The 18,493-nt window shown below is 59.9% G+C and overlaps 1 protein-coding gene across 1 annotated transcript; it reads left to right on the forward strand.

Annotated features, from left to right (window-relative positions):
• Positions 1–387: 387 nt before the first annotated feature.
• On the forward strand, positions 388–16,684 carry ILKAP (ILK associated serine/threonine phosphatase). Its single transcript, XM_068169440.1, has 12 exons — positions 388–490; positions 1,263–1,328; positions 1,747–1,803; positions 3,629–3,751; positions 4,571–4,697; positions 6,531–6,637; positions 7,551–7,644; positions 11,430–11,517; positions 13,134–13,255; positions 14,172–14,291; positions 15,696–15,777; positions 16,442–16,684. The coding sequence occupies exons 1-12, from the start codon at positions 445–447 to the stop codon at positions 16,580–16,582; spliced, it is 1,173 nt and encodes a 390-aa protein (XP_068025541.1). The 5' UTR covers positions 388–444; the 3' UTR covers positions 16,583–16,684.
• Positions 16,685–18,493: the final 1,809 nt, after the last annotated feature.

Genomic DNA, 18,493 nt, shown 5'->3' on the forward strand with positions numbered 1-18,493 from the left:
CGCACAGTGACAGGGACTGCAAGCGAGAGGGCAGCTGTGCCCCGGTGGGGCCCGCTGGGCAGGTGGCACCGGGCACCAGGCTGCGCGCAGAGCGCGCCGCTGCAGCTGCGCCACACACCACCGCCCTGGCGCCAGAGGGCGCTGTGCGACCTTCCCGCGACATCCACCTCACCCACTCCCCCACACCCACGGGATTGGTCAACCTGGGGGAGCGAGCGGCACTGATTGGCAGAGCGGTCCCGTCGTCCATTGGCGGGGAAGGTGCCGCGGGGATGTTTTTGGGGGCGCCTCGCGGGTCAAGGGTTTCCGCTTCCGACAGACTGCGGGGTCACCTCCGGTCCGAGCGCGGCCGCTGATTGGCTTGGGCGGAGATTGGCAGCCCGGGGGGGCGGGGCGGCTGCCGCAGCAGGAGGAAGCGGCCTTGGCGGCGGCGCTGCCAGCGGAATGGACTTGTTCGGGGACCTCCCGGAGCCCGGCTCCTCGGCGGCGGGTGAGGAGACCGCGGCCTGGGACGATCAGCTAATCGCTACCCAGCTTTGCCGTGCCCTGCCCCAGGGCGGGGCCTCGCCCGGGCACGGCCTGACAGGCCTCGGGGCCGCGCCGGGCCTGCTGCGGCAGGCTGTGGGCAGCGGGGCTCTCGCAGCGGGGCGCGGGCTCTGCCCCTGCACAGAGCGGGTCGCAGCGGCCGCAGCAGTGGAGGACCCCCGGCTGAGGGGCAGCGAGGACGGGAGTGGGGGGCGGGGAGTGGGAGGGGTGGGCGGCAGGAGAGGGTCGGCGGGCGGCAGGAGAGGGTCGGCTGCAGGAGAGGGTGGGCGGCAGGAGAGGGTGGGCTGCAAATCGCTGGAGCAGCCTTAGCCTTTAGCGGCTGTTGTATTTCCTTTTCCCCCGGGGGTCGTTTAGATGCAGATCGCTACCGAAGGCCACGCTGCAGCTTTTCTGCTCTCTGCTGCCGTGGGTCCGTAGCCTGCTGTGCTTTCTAGGGCTTTCCCGCCCTGCAGCACCTTGACCCGGGTTGCTGAAGGACTGGGGGGGCTGAAACCCAAAACCCTACCCCAAACCACCCCCCAAAGAACCCTAACAAGCTGCTTTCAAGTTAAAAACTCCCATCGCCCCAGGCAGGTGCTTGTTTTGCTTCTGCAGAAGCTGTCTGAATTAGGCATGGAGAAAGGTGGCCAAGGTCTCACCTGTGCTTACTTGTCTGTGGGGAGCCTTCGAAAACCACCTGCTGAGCGAGGTCCTGACTCTGCTGTGGTGTCTTACAGGGAAGGAAGCCCAGAAAGGGCCTCTGCTCTTTGATGATCTTCCCCCAGCCAGCAGTGGTGACTCAGGTATGGGTGCTCAGTGCTTGCCCTGGTTTGGCTGCCTGTGTTTTCTGCATCAGCTTCTCCTGAGGTGAAATTTGTGTCAGCCCTTTTGCTAGGCAGGAGGCAGACAGCTGGGCTGTCAGCAGTGCTGTGCAGAGCAGACCCTTTGTGGTTTGGGCTTTTTTTGGAGGGGGTTGGGGTGTTTTTTGTTTGGATAATCAGCATGTGGTGAGAGTTGTACATCTGTTCCATGGTATGTCCTACCTGCTTCTCCTGAAGCAAGTGTAAGGCCTGAGTCGTCCCACTGGCCAGTCCCAGAAGCTGAAGTTCAGCTCTCTGTGGCAAACTGCCATAATTGCCACACCTCAGGAGAGGCATGCACAGGGCATTGTGCTTCCAGAGGGAATTACTCAGTTCTCCTTGCCTCTTCCCTGTGCTGCAGGAAAAGGAGGCTCTCTGCTCTTCGATGATCTTCCACCAGCCAGCAGTGGCGATGCAGGTGAGGAGCGGTGTCAGCGCAGCAGGGCAGCTGCCCTGCCCTTCCCAGGAAACCCCCAGTGAGGTAGCCTGCTGTGTTGGACCCCTGGCAAGGTGACCTGGTGGCTGGGGGGGCAGGCACTGACTGTGGCAGTGTCTTTGTGGCCAGATGTTGAAATGGGTTTATTGATCTTAGAAGTGAGCTTGGGTCTGCTCCTAGAAGTGGATCCCCAGGCTGGCTTTTGGGGACCCCTGTCACCCGTACCTGAAAGCTCCCTGCTCTGAGAATGAATGCTTGCTGAGAGCAAACACAGTGCTGGCCTGGTCCTGCCACTGCTTTCTGTGGCTGCTTTGCTCTGGGCACAGGTGGCCTTCTTGTTCCCAGCTGTCAAATGTCTTCAAACCCAGGCTGCTGGTCTGGCAAGACCCTCTGCTTGCAGCCACAGGATTGCTGGCACCTGAAAATAGGTGAGGAGGAATCTGCAGTAAGAAGAGGCTAGGGTTCTGATAATAGAATCATAGGATAGAATCAGTCAGGGTTGGAAGGGACCACAAGGATCATCCAGCTCCAACCCCCCTGCCATGGGCAGGGACACCCCACACTAGATCAGCCTGCCCAGAGCCTCAGCCAGCCTGGCCTTAAACACCTCCAGGGACAGGGCCCCAACCACCTCCCTGGACAACCCATTCCAGGGCTTCACCACTCTCATGTGGAAGAGCTTCCTCCTCCCCTCCAGCCTGAATCTCCCCACCTCCAGCTTCATTCCATTCCCCCTAGTCCTATCACTGCCTGAGATCCTGAGCAGTCCCTCCCCAGCCTTCCTGTAGCCCCCTTCAGATACTGGAAGGCCACAATGAGGTCACCTGGGAGCCTTCTCTTCTCCAGACTGAACAGCCCCAAATCCCTCAGTCTGTTCTCATAGGAGAGGTGTGTCAGTTGGTGACAAACTCCCCAGGAGCCAGCAGTGGTCCCTGGCAGCCCAGAGCCAGCTGAGTGCTGAGCTGCAGCCAGAGCAGGGAGAGCAGCAGCACAGGGAGGGGATTCTGCCCCTCTGCTCTGCTCAGCCCCCACCTGCAGCACTGCCTCCAGCTCTGGGGCCCCCAGCACAAGAAGGACCTGGAGCTGCTGGAGAGGCTCCAGAGGCCATGAGGATGATCAGGGGCTGCAGAACCTCCCCTGTGGGGTCAGGCTGGGAGAGTTGGGCTGTTCAGTGTGGACAAGAGAAGGCTCCAGGAAGACCTCAGAGCAGCCTTCCAGTACCTGAAGGGCTCCAGGAGAGATGGGGAGGGACTCTGGACAAGGGCTGGGAGTGCCAGGATGAGGAACAATGGCTTTGAGCTGGGAGAGGAGAGACTGAGACTGGAGATGAGGAAGAAATTGTTGGCAGTGAGGGTGGGGAGAGCCTGGCACAGGCTGCCCAGGGAGGCTGTGGCTGCCTCCTGCCTGGAGGTGCTAAGGGCCAGGCTGGATGAGGCCTTGAGCAGCCTGTGCTGGTGGGAGGGGTCCCTGCCCGTGGCAGGGGTTGGAGCTGGATGAGCTTTCAGATCCCTTCTGATCCAACCATGCCATGGAGCTGCAGGTCACTGGGGAGGGTCAACACTGCTGCAGTGTCCCTGGGCTGTGGTCACCCGGTGGGAGGTGACCCAAGAGGCTCTCCAGAGCTGCTGCAGGCTGCCCCTGCAGTTGTGTGCACCGCTGTGGTCAGCTGCTGTGCCTTCTCCAGTCAGCCCTGGCTCTTCAGTGCTGTGTCAGAGTGTGAGGCTGTGCTCCTGAGAGTGCTTTGGTGCTGGGTTTTGCAGGGCAAGCAGGTAGGAGACTCCGTGACCTGTGCCTTGCTTTCTTTCAGCCCCCGGTGCTGCTGAGCAGGTCTCACCAGCAGGAAGCCATGGGAAAGGGGAGAAGAGGAAGTCCTGTGAGGAGAAAGAGAAGAATGGCAGGGAAGAACTTGTGGAAAAGAAAGTTTGTAAAGGTTTTCACACAGTTTGAAAACAAATGTCCTTGGTTTGTGCCTTTGAGATGGGGCTGAGTAAGTCCAGGCCGAAGCTGAGCTTTGGTTCTGTAGGCTGCTGGCACTCAGCCTCTCGTGGGGGCCGTGCTGTTGGGGGGGTCTGTGGGAGCCCCTCAGGCTCCCTGATGCCCTGCCTCCCTCACCTGGGCCTTCCTACCAGCCTGCTGGAGTGGCAGAAGCTGCAAGCACCTCAGCACTGGCAGAGGTTCCTGTGCTGCCAGGAGGGGCACTGGTGTGGACCCTCTGGGAGGCCAAGGCCTCGCCGGCTTCTTGTGCCCCAGCCACCCATCCCTGCCCAGCCTGGCTGCCAGGACCAGAGAGACTCCTGGTGTGCCATGCAGGGCATGTGCCTACCTTGTGTGGCAGCTTTGGGAACAAAGGGGTGGAGGGAAAAAGGTCTGTTGGAACAGCAGGGCCTGACTTCCTGTCCTGCCCCTGCCCTCAAAGCTGGGCTTTGCTTCATCTGCAGGGTCAGTGCTGAAGGCTCCCCAGACCCCTGCCCCTTTTGCTGAGAGCCCTCTCTGATGCCAGCAGTCCTGCTTGGCTGCAGCTGCCTGTCTAAGTGGGGGCAGGCAGCTTCTGTGGCTGCTCTCCTTGGGGGCAGTGCAGCACCCACGTTACAAAAGAACTCTTCTGCAGCTGGAGGTGCAGGTGGCTCCTGCAGAACGAGGGCTGCCGGCTGCTGCAGTGCCAGGGCAGGGTTCTGACAGCTGCAAGGAGTCAGTGGTGGGCTGAGGAGATGGGGAGCTTGAGCTGCATGTCTGCTTTGTTCTCCTGTAGGCTCTGCAGGCATCCTGGGCTTGAAGGGTTACGTGGCAGAGAGGAAAGGAGAGCGAGAGGACATGCAGGATGCCCATGTCATCCTGAATGACATCACTGAGGAGTGCCAGCCTCTGCCCTCCCAAATGTAAGTGTGCCTCAGCTGCCAGAGTAGCACTGAGGGCTGCAGCTATCACAGGGGTGAAGGAGCTCCAGCTGGCTTCAGCTGAGCCTATGAGCTAATCCTTTGGCTTCAAGCAGTGCTTGACCGCTGCTGCATTGTGGGTTTGGGCTTGTAGGCTGGGATCTTCAGCTGTGTTCCTGGGCAGATCACAGCACTTGGAGTGGCTCAGGGGATTGTGTGGCTCCCCTCACAGAGAGTGTGAGGGCACAGTGACTCTGGGTTTTGAGCTCCTGTTGCCCAGATGTAAGTGGATGCTTAATGATAAGTAATCAGAGCTTGTCTTGGGGATCTGTGTGTGTGAAACCTGACCTGTGGCAGTGGAGGATCCTCCAAGAGGAAACCTAGCTCTCACCTCAGGAGTGTTGTCTCTCAGCAAATGAGTTCATGCAAGTGTGTGCTGGGAGGAGGCTGTGCATTGCAGGGCATGCTGTCAAGCATCATGGAGTGCTCTGGGTTGGAAGTTCCAAGCTCACCCAGTCCAACCCCCTGCACTCAGCAGGGACATCCTCCACTGGGTCAGGCTGCCCACAGCCCTGTCCAGCCTCACCTGGAATAGCTCCAGGGATGGGGCCTCAACCACCTCCATGGGCAGCCTGTTGCAGTGTTCCAGCAGCCTCCTGGTGCTGGAGGTAGCTTCTGAACTAACCACTGACCTGGGAGCCTCATGTGCTGAGGCAGCTAAGGTTTTGTCTGTAGCATGGTTTGAACAGGTTTAAGCACGGAAAGAACTGCAAGGTTCCTCAGCCTGTAGTGCTGGGGCATGGCAGTGCTCCTGGGGTGAGATGTTCAGCTGCTCTCCTGCCAAGCTGTGCTCTGTAAACCCTCCTGCCCTTCAGTTCCCTGAGGGGTGGGCAGTGACAAAGCAGATGCCCAGCTCAGTGCTTGCTGAAACTCTCAGCCTAGAGGCTTGGGGCCCTGTGCCTCCAAGGTGCAGTGTGCTGGCAGTGGGCAGTGTGTCATGGGCACAGATGAGGGGCTCCTGGCACAGGGCAGTGTGTCATGGGCACAGATGAGGGGCTCCTGGCACAGGGCAGTGTGTCATGGGCACAGGGCAGTGTGTCATGGGCACAGATGAGGGGCTCCTGGCACAGGGCAGTGTGTCATGGGCACAGATGAGGGGCTCCTGGCACAGGGCAGTGTGTGTGTCATGGGCACAGATGAGGGGCTCCTGGCACAGGGCAGTGTGTCATGGGCACAGGGCAGTGTGTCATGGGCACAGATGAGGGGCTCCTGGCACAGGGCAGTGTGTCATGGGCACAGATGAGGGGCTCCTGGCACAGGGCAGTGTGTGTGTCATGGGCACAGATGAGGGGCTCCTGGCACAGGGCAGTGTGTCATGGGCACAGGGCAGTGTGTCATGGGCACAGATGAGGGGCTCCTGGCACAGGGCAGTGTGTCATGGGCACAGATGAGGGGCTCCTGGCACAGGGCAGTGTGTGTGTCATGGGCACAGATGAGGGGCTCCTGGCACAGGGCAGTGTGTCATGGGCACAGGGCAGTGTGTCATGGGCACAGATGAGGGGCTCCTGGCACAGGGCAGTGTGTCATGGGCACAGATGAGGGGCTTCTGGCACAGGGCAGTGTGTCATGGGCACAGGGGAGGGGCTCCTGGCACAGGGCAGTGTGTCATGGGCACAGGGCAGTGTGTCATGGGCACAGATGAGGGGCTCCTGGCACAGGGCAGTGTGTCATGGGCACAGGGCAGTGTGTCATGGGCACAGGGCAGTGTGTCATGGGCACAGGGGAGGGGCTCTCTGGCTGGCAGCCTCTCTCAGCCCCTCTCTGCTCTCTCCACAGCACAAGGGTCTCATACTTTGCTGTCTTTGATGGCCACGGGGGAGTCAGAGCCTCCAAATTTGCAGCACAGAATCTGCACCAAAACCTGATTAAGAAGTTTCCTAAAGGTGAGGAGTGGGACAGGGGCTGCAGGGCAACCATCACCCTTCCTGCCCTGGCCCTGGGGCAGTGGGCAGGAACCTGACTTCTCTGGCTGTAGTTCTGCAGTCTACTGTGATAGGTCACAGGATGGGTTGGGCTGGAAGAGACCTCAAAGCTCATCCAGCCCCAGCCCCCTGCCCTGGGCAGGGACCCCTCCCACCAGCCCAGGCTGCTCAAGGCCTCATCCAGCCTGGCCCTTAGCACCTCCAGGCAGGAGGCAGCGACAGCCTCCCTGGGCAGCCTGTGCCAGGCTCTCCCCACCCTCACTGCCAACAATTTCTTCCTCCTCTCCAGTCTCAGTCTCTCCTCTCCCAGCTCACAGCCATTGCTCCTCATCCTGGCACTCCCAGCCCTTGTCCAGAGTCCCTCCCCTGCACTCTTGCTGCCCCTTCAGGTGCTGGAAGCTGCTCTGAGGTCTTCCTGGAGCCTTCTCTTGTCCACACTGAACAGCCCAACTCTCCCAGCCTGGCCCCACAGGGGAGGTTCTGCAGCCCTGTGATCATCCTTGTGGCTTCCTCTGGACCCTCTCCAACAGACCCAGGCCCTCCTTGGGCTGTGTTCTCCTCTCCAGTGGGCTCTGAGTCCCTGCTGCTGCCTGGGGGAGAGGGCTGAAAGCCTTTCTGGCACAAGGGCACTAGTGGCCAGTTGTGAACTGCTAAGCAAGTCTCAGATGCACTGTTGCCAGGTTTGGTAGTGCCATCTGAAGCATGGAAAGATGCCCCTGGGGAGAGAATGTGTTAGAAGCCTTCCTGCACGCAGCAGCACAGCCTGCTGGTGGCTGGAGCCCCAGAGGCGCCCCAGGGCCCTGCCCAGGCGCAGGGAGGCCTGGCACAGCTCAGCTGTGCTGACCTGCAGCTGCTGTGCTCTTCTGTCTGCCAGGGGAGGTAGTCAGCCTGGAGAAAACCGTGAAGAGATGCCTCTTGGACACCTTCAAGCACACAGATGAGGAGTTTCTGAAGCAGGCATCCAGCCAGTAAGTGCCCATGCTTCCCAGGGTCTGCATGTCCTAGCTGGCATCTCCCAGGCTCTGAGCAGGCCAGGGGAAGCCCTGGGTAGTGCCCATGCTTTGCCCACTCCCTGTGCTGCTTAGCTGTGCCAGGCTGTAACGCTGCCAGCTAGTGCCATCTAGCTCTGGAGCCCAGCACCTTCTGGCCTGCCTCTCTCCTAAGCACTTTGTGGGACCCCTTAGACTGAAGTGCATGTCTGTGGTGAAGGAAGGAACCAGAACATGGCCTGGAATGTACTTCCAGCCCTACTGGGGCACCTCAGTTGCCTTTTCCACCACTTTGCTGCCTTTTGCTGTACTGCCTGAGGTGGGATCCCTGTTGGTGTCACCAGAGCGAGGCAGCAGACTGTAGAGCAGTGCTTTGTATGCTGCTTGCCCCTGAGTGAGGGTGTGCTTGCCAGGGCAGAGCACAGAGACTCCTGGGATGGCTCAGAGCCCTCTGCAGGCCCTTGTCATGGGCAGAGACACCTCTCAGCTAGGTTTGGCTGCCCAGGGCCTCATCCAACCTGGTCCTGAACACCCCCAGGCAGGAGGCAGCCACAGCCTCCCAGGGCAGCCTGGGCCAGAGGCTCACCACCCTCACAATGAACAACTTCTTCCTCAGCTCCACTCTGACCCTGCTCTGCCTCAGCTCCAAACCATTCCCCCTTGGCCTGGCTCCAGACCCCCTCAGGAGAAGTCTCTCTGCAGCCTTCCTGCAGGATCCCTTCAGGTGCTGGCAGCAGCTCTGAGGTGCCCCTGGAGCCTTCTCCAGGCTGCTCAGCCCCAGCTCCCTCAGCCTGTGCTCACAGCAGAGCTGCTCCAGCCCTGGGAGCAGCCTTGTGGCCTCCTCTGGGCTCTCTCCAGCAGCTCTGAGTCCTTCTCCTGCTGGGGACACCAGAACTGGAGGCAGGATTGGAGGTGAGGTCTGAGCAGGGCAGAGCCCAGGGGCAGAATCCCTTCTCTTGCCCTGCTGCCCACACTGCTCAGGCTGCATCCAGCACTCAGCTGCCTGAGGGCTGCAGGAGGCACTGCTGGCTCCTGGGGAGCTGCTCAGCACCCAGCACCCCCAGGGCTCTTTCCTCACAGTTGCTCTCACCCCATGCTGCACCCAACCTGGATTGGTGCCCAGGGATGGCCTGACCATGTGCAGAACCTTGCCCTGTGGCTTGTTAAACCTCATGCAGTTGGCAGTGGCCCCCTTCTCAGTCCTGTCTAGACCCCTTTGGATGCCATCCCTGCCCTCAAGTGAGTCCACCAGCACACAGCTTGGTGTCAGCAGCAGACTTGCTGAGGGTGCCTCAGAGCCGCTGCCATCTTGCTGGGTTCTGAGCCTGATTTTAGTGCCCTCTGATGGAAGACTTCAACTCCCCCAAGGCAAGGCTAGAATTTGCTTTGTGGTTTCAAAAGAGGTGAAGAAAGGCTGCTGAAAGAAAGCTATAGAATCAATAAGGTTGGACAAGACCTCAGAGATCATCAAGCTATCACCCAATACCTCCTGACAACTAAACCATGGCTCCAAGTGCCTCATCCAAGCCTCTTTTGAACACCTCCAGGGCTGGGGACTCCACCACCCCCCTGGGCAGCACATTCCAGTGGCTAATCTCTCTTTCTATGAAGAACTTCTTCCTCACCTCCAGCCTAAACCTCCCCTGGCACAGCTTGAGACTATGTCCTCTTGTTCTGGTGCTGCTTGCCTGGCAGAAGAGACCAACCCCCTCCTGGCTACAACCTCCCTTCAGGTAGTTGTAGAGAGCAATGAGGTCTCCCCTGAGCCTCCTCTTCTCCAGGCTAAGCAACCCCAGCTCCCTCAGCCTCTCCTCACAGGGCTGTGCTCCAGACCCCTCCCCAGCCTCATTGCCCTTCTCTGGACACCTTGAAGTCTCTCAGTGTCCTTCTTGAATTGAGGAGCCCAGAACTGGACACAGGACTCAAGGTGTGGCCTAACCAGTGCTGAGCACAGGGGCAGAATGACCTCCCTGCTCCTGCTGGCCACACTGTTCCTGATGCAGGCCAGGTTGCCATTGGCCCTCTTGGCTGCCTGGGCACACTGCAGGCTCATGTTCAGCCTACCATCAACCAGCACCCCCAGGTCCCTCTCTGCCTGGCTGCTCTCAGCCACTCTGACCCCAGCCTGTAGCACTGCCTGGGGTTGTTGTGGCCAATGTGCAGAACCTGGCACTTGGATGTATTCAATCTTCTGCCCTTGGCCTCTGCCCATGTGCCCAGCCTGGCAAGGTCCCTCTGCAGAGCTCTCCTACCCTCCAGCAGATCAACTCCTGCCCCCAGCTTGCTGTCACCTCCACATTTACTGCTGAGGGACTCAATCCCCTCCTTCAGATCATCAGTGAGGATATTGAACAGGCTGGGGCCCAGCCCTGCTCCCTGGGACACACCACTGGTGCCTGGCTGCCAGCTGGCTGTGGCACCATTCACCATCACTCTCTGGGCTCAGCCTCCAGCCAGTTCCTGACCCAGCACACATCCTTCACCTTAGGCTTGGTTCTTGCTGATTCTTTGTACATGAACCCTGGAAGTTTCTCAGATGAGAACTTGCCTCACCTGAGCTGGAGTGCACACAGCCTTCCCTGGCTGTCTGCTGGCCTGACCCCTCCTGTGTGCTGGGGGAGGATGGAGGTTGCTTTCCAAGCAGCCACTTTGCTACCAGGCCTTTACACTTTGGGGGTTTAAGGTTGAGGGGGTTACAATGCTTTACTTTTTTTAACCCCTTTTGTACCTCTGACTTGTTTATTTCAGACTCCAACTTGTGTTTCTCCACTTGCAGCACAGGCTGAGGGCTGCTGATCCCCTGCAAGCTTCCAGTTTGCAGTCAGCTGCAGCCTGGGTCAGCCTCTTACACCTGACCCCATCACGGGGGCTGACCAGGAGGCAGGAAAAAAGCTTCCCTGAGGGTGCCCCAAGTGTCACTCCCAGAGCACTCTTTGGTCAGAAATGTGACAGATGACAAAAGGGTTGCTGGGAGTGGCTGAAATGGGTGTCCAGAGCAGTCTCCTAGAGGTGGTTTCGGTGCAGGATGGCATCGCAGCCGGGCTTCCCTGGGCAGGGCTCGCCTGGCAGCTGTCGCCCAAGAGAGACCAGAGCTCTGGGGGTGCAAGGGAAGCACCAGGAGAGTGAAGGGGAGCTGCTGCTGAGGTGTGGTGGTGAGGGCTGGGGCAGGCAGAGCTACAGAAGTGAGAGTGGCAAGGAAGGCAGCACTGCTGCAGGGCTGGCCCGGCCCTGCCCTGCCTGCTGCTGCAGAGCAGAGCCTGAGGCTCGGCTGCTGTTTGCTCATCGTGGTACAGCTCCTGGGCAGCCACTGGAGCTGAGCCTGTGCCAGCCACTGATGAGTTTGCTGGGAGCTGAGTGTGAGGACCATGGCTGGCAGGATTTGGGCATTTAGGAGGTGGGACTCTGCAGCTCTGTCCTAGTCTAGCTCAATATTTAATTGTAGATCCATGGGATGGGTTGGATTGGAAGGGACCTCAAAGATCGTCCAGCTTCACCCCCCTGCCATGGACAAGGACACCTCCCACTAGCATCCCCCAGGCTGCTCAGGGCCTGGTCAGGGAGGGGACATCCACAGCCTCTCTGGGCAGCCTGTTCCAGTGTCAGTACCAGCAGCTTGCCTAGCTTGCTGGCAGCTGCTGGGAGCTCGTGCTGGCTGGCTGCTGCGTGTTGGCAGAGGCTGCTTCCTTGAGTCCCCAGCAACACTCTGTGACTGACTTCTGGAGCATTGTTTTGCCCCTCAGTACTCTGTTTCTTGTTCCCTTCAGGAAGCCAGCATGGAAGGATGGCTCCACAGCCACTTGTGTCCTAGCTGTTGACAACACTCTCTACATAGCCAACCTGGGGGACAGCCGGGTAAGGGCCACGCAGCAGCCTGCTGCTGGCATCTCAGCTCCTCTGGGCTTCCCTTGGCACCAGGGGTGAGGGGCTGGTGTGGGATATGCACTTGTCCTGAGCTCCATAGCTCTTCCTGCAAAGCATCACCCTGTGTGAGTGCAGGGTGCTTCTGTGTTGTCTCCCACAGTGTTTGTAGTCCAACTGCCTGGCCAGTTCAGGACTGACCAAAAGCTGAAGTGTATTAAGGACATTGTCCAGATGCCTCTTAAACACTGTCAGGTTTGTCTGGGGCATCAACCACCTCTCTAAGCAGCCTGTTCCAGTGTCTGCCCACCCTCTTGTAAAGAAATGGTTCCTAATGTCCAGTCTAGTACTCTGTTGGTGCAGCTTTGAACCATTCCAGTGTGTCATGTCCCTGGACACCGTCAGATCAGCACCTCCCTCTCTGCATCTTCTCCACAGGAAGCTGTAGAGAGGACTGAGGTTGCCCCTTGGCCTCTAAACTAGACAAGCCCAAAGTCCTTAGCCACTCCTCTTAGGAAATGCCTTCTAGCCTTGGCACCAGCTTGGTTACCCCTGCTGGTTGTATTTGAGGACCTTCACCACCTCCTCAACTGCTGGGGCTGGAACTGTGCAGTGCTGGAGGAGAGGCCACCCCGTGCTGAGTGCAGTGGCACAGTCACCTGTCTTGAGTGGCTCCTCACCTCAGGCTGTGTTTTGCCCTCTTGGTGCCAGTGCTCACAGCTGACCCCTAGACTGAGCCTGCTGCCAACCAGCTCCTCCAGATCCCTTTCTGCAGGACTCCTCTCGGTCTCTACCTGTGTCTGACACTGCTCTGTCCCAGCTGCAGGCTCTGGCATGTGGAGTTCTTAACTTTCATGGCACTGACAGTTGCCCAGTGCTCCAGTCCATCCAGAGCCCTCTGCAAGGCCTCCTGCTGCAGCCAGCAGCACCTCCCAGACTGGCATTGGGAGCAAACTTGCTGATGGTGCATTCAGCTTCAGCTTCCAGATGACTGACCCTGGGAAAGAGCCCTGGGGAGCAGTGGTGGTGGCTTGTCCCCAGCACCTTCATTACACCTTGCTGGCTCTCAAAGTGTTAGAGATTCCTAGAATGGGTTGGGTGGGAAGGGACCTTAAAGCTCATCCAGCTCCACCCCTGCCATGGTTAGGGACACCTCCCACCAGCACAGGTTGCTCAAGGCCTCATCCAGCCTGGCCCTGAGCACCTCCAGGCAGGAGGCAGCCACAACCTTCCTGGGCAGTCTGTGCTGCCTCATCATTTCTTCCTCATCTCCAGTCTCAGTCTCTCCTCTCCCAGCTCAAAGCCATTGTCCCTTGTCCTGACACTCCCAGCCCTTGTCCAGAGTGCCTCCCCAGCTCTCCTGGAGCCCTTCAGGTGCTGGAAGCTGCTCTGAGGTCTCCCTGGAGCCTTCTCTTCTCCAGGCTGCACAGCCCCAGCTCTGCCAGCCTCCCCAGGGGAGGTTCTGCAGCCCCTGCTCCTCTTGGTGGCCTCCCCCGGAGCCTCTCCAGCAGCTCTGTGTCCTTGTGCTGGAGCTGCAGAGCTGGAGCTGCAGAGCAGAGCTGCCTTGCTGCAGGAGGGCTGTGTGCTGAGCCAGTCTCCTGTCAGCACAGGCCGTCCTGTGTCGCTACAACGCGGAGAGCCGGCGGCACGCGGCCCTGAGCCTCAGCAAGGAGCACAACCCCACGCAGTACGAGGAGCGGATGCGCATCCAGAAGGCTGGGGGCAACGTCAGGTGAGTGCGGGGGGAGCTGCGGGCTGGGAGCGCCGGGCCCCTGCTAGCCGCAGCCTGCAGAGGATCCTCCTGCCAGTGGGAGGCACAGGGATGCCTGAGGTGCTGACAGGCAGTGGCCTCAGTAAGACCTCACCTGCAGTCCAGCTGTGGAACCCTCAACACGAGGGAGATGTAGACCTGCTAATGAGGGTCCAGAGGAGGCCACCAAGAGCTCTGCTCAAGAGCTGCAGAACCTCCCCTGTGGGGACAGGCTGGGAGAGTTGGGGCTGCTCAGTCTGCAGAAGAGAAGGCTCTGGGGGCACCCAGGAGCTGCATTTCAATACCTGAAGGGGACCTACAGGCAGGCTGGGGAGGGACTGTTTGGAAGGGCCTGAGGTGACAGGATGAAGGGCAGTGGTTTGGAACTGGAGCAGGACAGAGTTAGGTTGGACATCAGGAGGAAGTTCTGCACAATGAGGATGGTGAGATACTGGAACAGGCTGCCCAGGGAGGTGCTGGGGCTTGGGTCCCTGGAGGTGTTGAAGGCCAGGCTGTGCCCCTGCAGGGATGGCAGGGGGCTGGGGCTGACTGTGTGCCCCTGCAGGGATGGCAGGGGGCTGGGGCTGGGGCTGACTGTCTGTGCCCCTGCAGGGATGGCAGGGGGCTGGGGCTGGGGCTGACTGTGTGCCCCTGCAGGGATGGCAGGGGGCTGGGGCTGGGGCTGACTGTGTGCCCCTGCAGGGATGGCAGGGGGCTGGGGCTGGGGCTGACTGACTGTGTGCCCCTGCAGGGATGGCAGGGGGCTGGGGCTGGGGCTGACTGACTGTGTGCCCCTGCAGGGATGGCAGGGGGCTGGGGCTGGGGCTGACTGACTGTGTGCCCCTGCAGGGATGGCAGGGGGCTGGGGCTGGGGCTGACTGACTGTGTGCCCCTGCAGGGATGGCAGGGTGCTGGGCGTGCTGGAGGTCTCACGCTCCATTGGCGACGGGCAGTACAAGCGCTGCGGCGTCATCTCCGTGCCCGACATCAAACGCTGCCAGCTGACGCACAACGACAGGTAAGCAGGGCCCAGCTGCTCAGCAGGGGCAGTGCAGCCCCCTGTGGGGCTGAGGGGCTCAGGCTGGGCCCCAGCAGCAGGGCCTGTGCTGGCTGCCGGTGCTGCTCTGCCCGGCCCCGGTCGTTGTGCGGCCGCCTTGCGCTGCTGGGGGGGCCTGGGGCGCTGCCGGGGGGCCGGGGCGCTGCCGGGGGGGCCTGGGGCGCTGCCGGGGGGCCTGGGGCGCTGCCGGGGGGGCCGGGGCGCTGCCGGGGGGGCCTGGGGCGCTGCCGGGGGGCCGGGGCGCTGCCGGGGCAGGATCTCGGCCCTGTGGCAGTGCTGCCGGCCTGGGGCTTGCGTCATGCTCTGAGCGAGTTCACGCAGCGGAGTTCCGGCAGTGGGTTCAGAGTGGATGTCCCTGTGCTGAGCCAGGAGTGGTTCCAGCAGCCTTACTGTCCACGGATGCCACAGCCTTGGGCTCTGGCACTCGCAGAGAGGAGGTGGTTGTCCCACGTGTGATTGGCAATGACAGCTTGCTGTGAGCTCCCGTGTCAGGATGGCCCTGCAGGCTCGCTGGGATGAGAATGTAACCCAGCACTGCTGCTGCTGGGATTAGAGCTCCTGTCAAGTGATCTGCTCAAATACTTCCCAAGATATCCTGAGCCTCAGGCTCCAAAGCCATGCCTGCACAGACATCTCCAGCCTGGGCCCCCTGCAGGATGGCTGCAGGCTTCCTCCTCTGGTGGCTCTGCTGGGGACTCCTGATGGGTGCAGTCCCTTTTGCAGGCAGGAAGTGCACAGCAGGCTGTCTCCCTCAGCTCTGGTGGGCAGCTGGCAGCAGCAGTCCTTGGCCTGAGCTATGTATCTCCTCCACCATTTTCAGGCTGTGGCAATGCCTCATGGCAGTTCTTGGGTCAGTGACAGTTGTATGTCTGGGTTCAGCTGCTTGCTTTTCTTTTGGCTGGTTAGGTCAAGGTATGTAGCTGAGGAGCATGGAAATGTAGAGGATTTAAAGGGATGCAGGCAGCATCCCAAGCTGGTTGTGCCCCTTGGCTTGCTTGCTGTTGAATTCTGTTCATGATGCATTTTCCCTGTGAAGTAGCTGTAGCAGTTCCTGGGGATAGGATGGAGCCTCCCAGCAGTGCCATGTATCAGCTGGCCTAACTTTTGGCCTAACTTTTTAGCACTGCCAGGATATCCTGACCCAGGTCTGACGTTGTTTGCTTGCCCCTTTGATTTTGAGTTGCTTCAGCTCTGGTTCTGGAGTGCCAGATGATTTCTGGTGCTTTTAAGGTACTTTCACATGAGCTTTATGACACCTACAGGTTGGACTGGAGCATGGCTACTCATAAAATGGCTTGTGGGGGGGTTGTTGTAGGTGGGGAGCCAATGATTCAACCTTGAAACCTGTCTTTGCTGGATTCCCAGGTTCATTCTGATAGCATGTGATGGGCTGTTTAAAGTCTTCACTCCAGAAGAAGCTGTGAACTTCATTGTGTCCTGCCTGGAGGTGAGGAGAAGGCAGCAGGGGGCTGGGTTTGTGAGTGCAGGGGGCACAAAACTGCATGGCTCTGACCTGCAGAAACATGCTTCTGCCAGGGCATCCTCCCTTGGGTACCTGGGGGGATCCTTGCTTTGCTTCCAGCTGTTCAGCCTGCAGAAGAGAAGGCTCCAGGGACAGCTCAGAGCAGCTTCCAGCACCTAAAGGGGCTCCAGGAGAGCTGGGGAGGGACTCTGGACAAGGGCTGGGAGTGCCAGGATGAGGAACAATGGCTTTGGGCTGCGAGAGGAGAGACTGAGACTGGAGATGAGGAAGAGATTCCTGGGAGTGAGGGTGGGGAGAGACTGGCACAGGCTGCCCAGGGAAGCTGTGGCTGCCCCCCTGGAGGTGTTGAGGGCCAGGCTGGATGAGACCCTGAGCAGCCTGTGCTGGTGGGAGGTGTCCCTGCCCAGGGCAGGGGGCTGGGGCTGGATGAGCTTTGAGGTCCCTTCCAGCCCGTTCCATGGTTCTGTGCTCGGCAGTCACCTTGTGCTTGCACCTTCCTGCCTCGCTGGGAGCGGGCCGCGTCGGTCCTCAAGCCGTGGCCCTTCAGGGTGTAGGGTATTGGCCGTGGCAGCTGGGTTAGGGTCAGAGGCCCTTCCCCAGCTGAAGGGTGGTGTGCTGGGCTCCACAGGACGAGAGCATCCAGGCGCGGGAGGGGCGCCCGGAGGCAGCGGTGCGCTACGAGGCGGCGTGCAACAGGCTGGCCAGCAAGGCCGTGCAGCGCGGCTCTGCCGACAACGTCACCGTGCTGCTGGTGCAGGTGCAGCACTGAGCCCGCCCTGCCAAGGGACAGGCCGGGCCCTGGGGGCCAGGGCAGGGGGCGTCCCTGCCGGCTGCTCCTCCGTGTAAATAAAGCTTGGGGTTCTTTTTCTAAGGCTGGGCTGACGGTTTTCTATCTGGCTGCCGCGCTGGCTCAGCCCCTGCCAGAGTCTCCTCTCCCCTCCTGTGTGGCTGTCTTGGCAAACCAAATCAATCTGCCTGGCAGAGGTGCCAGCAAGAGCAGGCATCTGTGGGCACGAGCGCTGCCCTGGTTCCCAGCGCTGCCCTGCTGCTGTTCCTTGCTTTGGGCAGGGCCCTGCCCTGCTGGGGCTCGCTGGAAGCTCTGCTCAGGCTGTGCTGGGAGCACTGTGCAGGGTCCCAGGCCAGCAGCTGGGGATGCAGTGTGGGACCTCTGCTCACTGCGAGGAAGGAGGTGTTCTGGAGCTGGAGCTGGGATGAGGGTGCATGCAGCTGGGTGACACAAACACTGCTTGTGGAGTAGCAGTTGCCCTGCCCTATGAAGAAAGGCTGAGAGCCCTGGGGCAGTTCAGTCTGGAGAAGAGAAGGCTGAGAGGGATCTGATCATTGTCTATCAATATCTGAGGGCTGGGGGCCAGGCTCTGGTTGGTGATGCCCAGAGATAGGACAGGGAACAGCAGGTACAAGTTGGAGCCCAGGAGGTGCCACCTCAGCATGAGGAGAAACTTCTTTGGTGTGAGGCTGCTGGAGCTTGGAGCAGGCTGCCCAGAGAGGTTGTGGAGTCTGCTGTGGAGCCTTTCCAACCCCTCCTGGATGTGTTCTGTGTGCCCTGCTCTGGCAGGGGGCTTGGTCTGGGTGATCTCCATAGGTCCCTTCTAAGCCCTACCATTCTGTGACTGATTCCTCTGCTTGCAGGCACATGGTGAGTTTTCCCAGTGGTTGGCATGGCAAAAGCAACTGGAGCTGGCTCCTGCTGTTTACTTGGAAAGTGTCTGCATCAGCTGGCGCTGCCAGACAGCTGAGATAAGGGGAGGCTCTCTGCTTGTCTGGGTGCCATCTGAGAAGCAGACATCTCAGGTTTTAGGTACGGGTTGCTATGGAGTGTCTTGTGTCTCATCCTGCCCCCATTCCTCTACCAGCTGTTGCTGCAGAGAGCTGGTGGGATATTTTCCAGAGAAACTTTGGCTTGAGGCCAAGCTCCAGCCTTGGCAGGTCCACAGTTGGGCTGCCAAAGCACTTCAGTTCCGGGGCCTGCAGCTCTCCTGTCCTGTGGGCAAGATGCTGCAGCAAGGGAGTTGAGCCACAGCGTCTGTGCCATGGCTTCTTCTGCAACCTCCTTGTTTTACAAGGTGGTGCTGTGCTTCCTGCCCTTTGCATGTGGCCCTAGGCTGGGCTCTGAGGCTTCCTGAGCTCTCCTGTTGCCTGGATCTTTGGGAGATGGTTTCAGGTCCTGGGCTGTGTGTCCTTGTGCACACAGAGGTCATCCTGTTGTTTGGGATAGGTGGCTTGGCTGTCTTTTAGGGACAGCCTCTACTGAAGGACCTGGAGTTGTACAGCCTGGGGAAGAGGCTGAGGGGAGAACCCATTGCTCTCTCCCTGCACCTCTTCTCACCTGCAACAAGTGACAGGGCAAGAGGAAAGAGTCTTGGAGTCCCTCTCAGCTTCCTGGAAGCATGTGCCATGCATCCCAGGAGAGAAAACAGGATGAAGCACCCTGCCACACTCTGCTGCTCCACCTGAGGGCACACCTCAACAGGAGAAGTTTCTTTGGTGTGAGGGTGCTGGCCTGGAGCAGGCTGCCCAGAGAGGTTGTGGAGTCTCCTCTGGAGCCTTTCCAACCTCCCCTGGATGTGTTCTGTGTGCCCTGCCCTGGGTGCCCTGCTCTGGCAGGGGGGTTGGATTCCATCTTCAGAGGTCCCCCCTTCTACCCCCACAGCCAAAAGCT

The sequence above is a fragment of the Melanerpes formicivorus genome, unplaced genomic scaffold (genome assembly GCF_026170545.1).
Source record: "Melanerpes formicivorus ecotype bairdi unplaced genomic scaffold, bMelFor1.0.p_v2 SCAF_183, whole genome shotgun sequence".
Classification (NCBI taxonomy): domain Eukaryota; kingdom Metazoa; phylum Chordata; class Aves; order Piciformes; family Picidae; genus Melanerpes; species Melanerpes formicivorus.

Excerpts from the sequence above, each read along its gene's own strand:
- ILKAP (XM_068169440.1), top strand. The coding sequence starts at position 445 with ATGGACTTGTTCGGGGACCTCCCGGAGCCCGGCTCCTCGGCGGCGG. Across the intron at positions 4,698-6,530 it reads CAGCCTCTGCCCTCCCAAAT|CACAAGGGTCTCATACTTTG; the intron begins GTAAGTGTGCCT and ends CTCTCTCCACAG. Across the intron at positions 7,645-11,429 it reads CTGAAGCAGGCATCCAGCCA|GAAGCCAGCATGGAAGGATG; the intron begins GTAAGTGCCCAT and ends TGTTCCCTTCAG.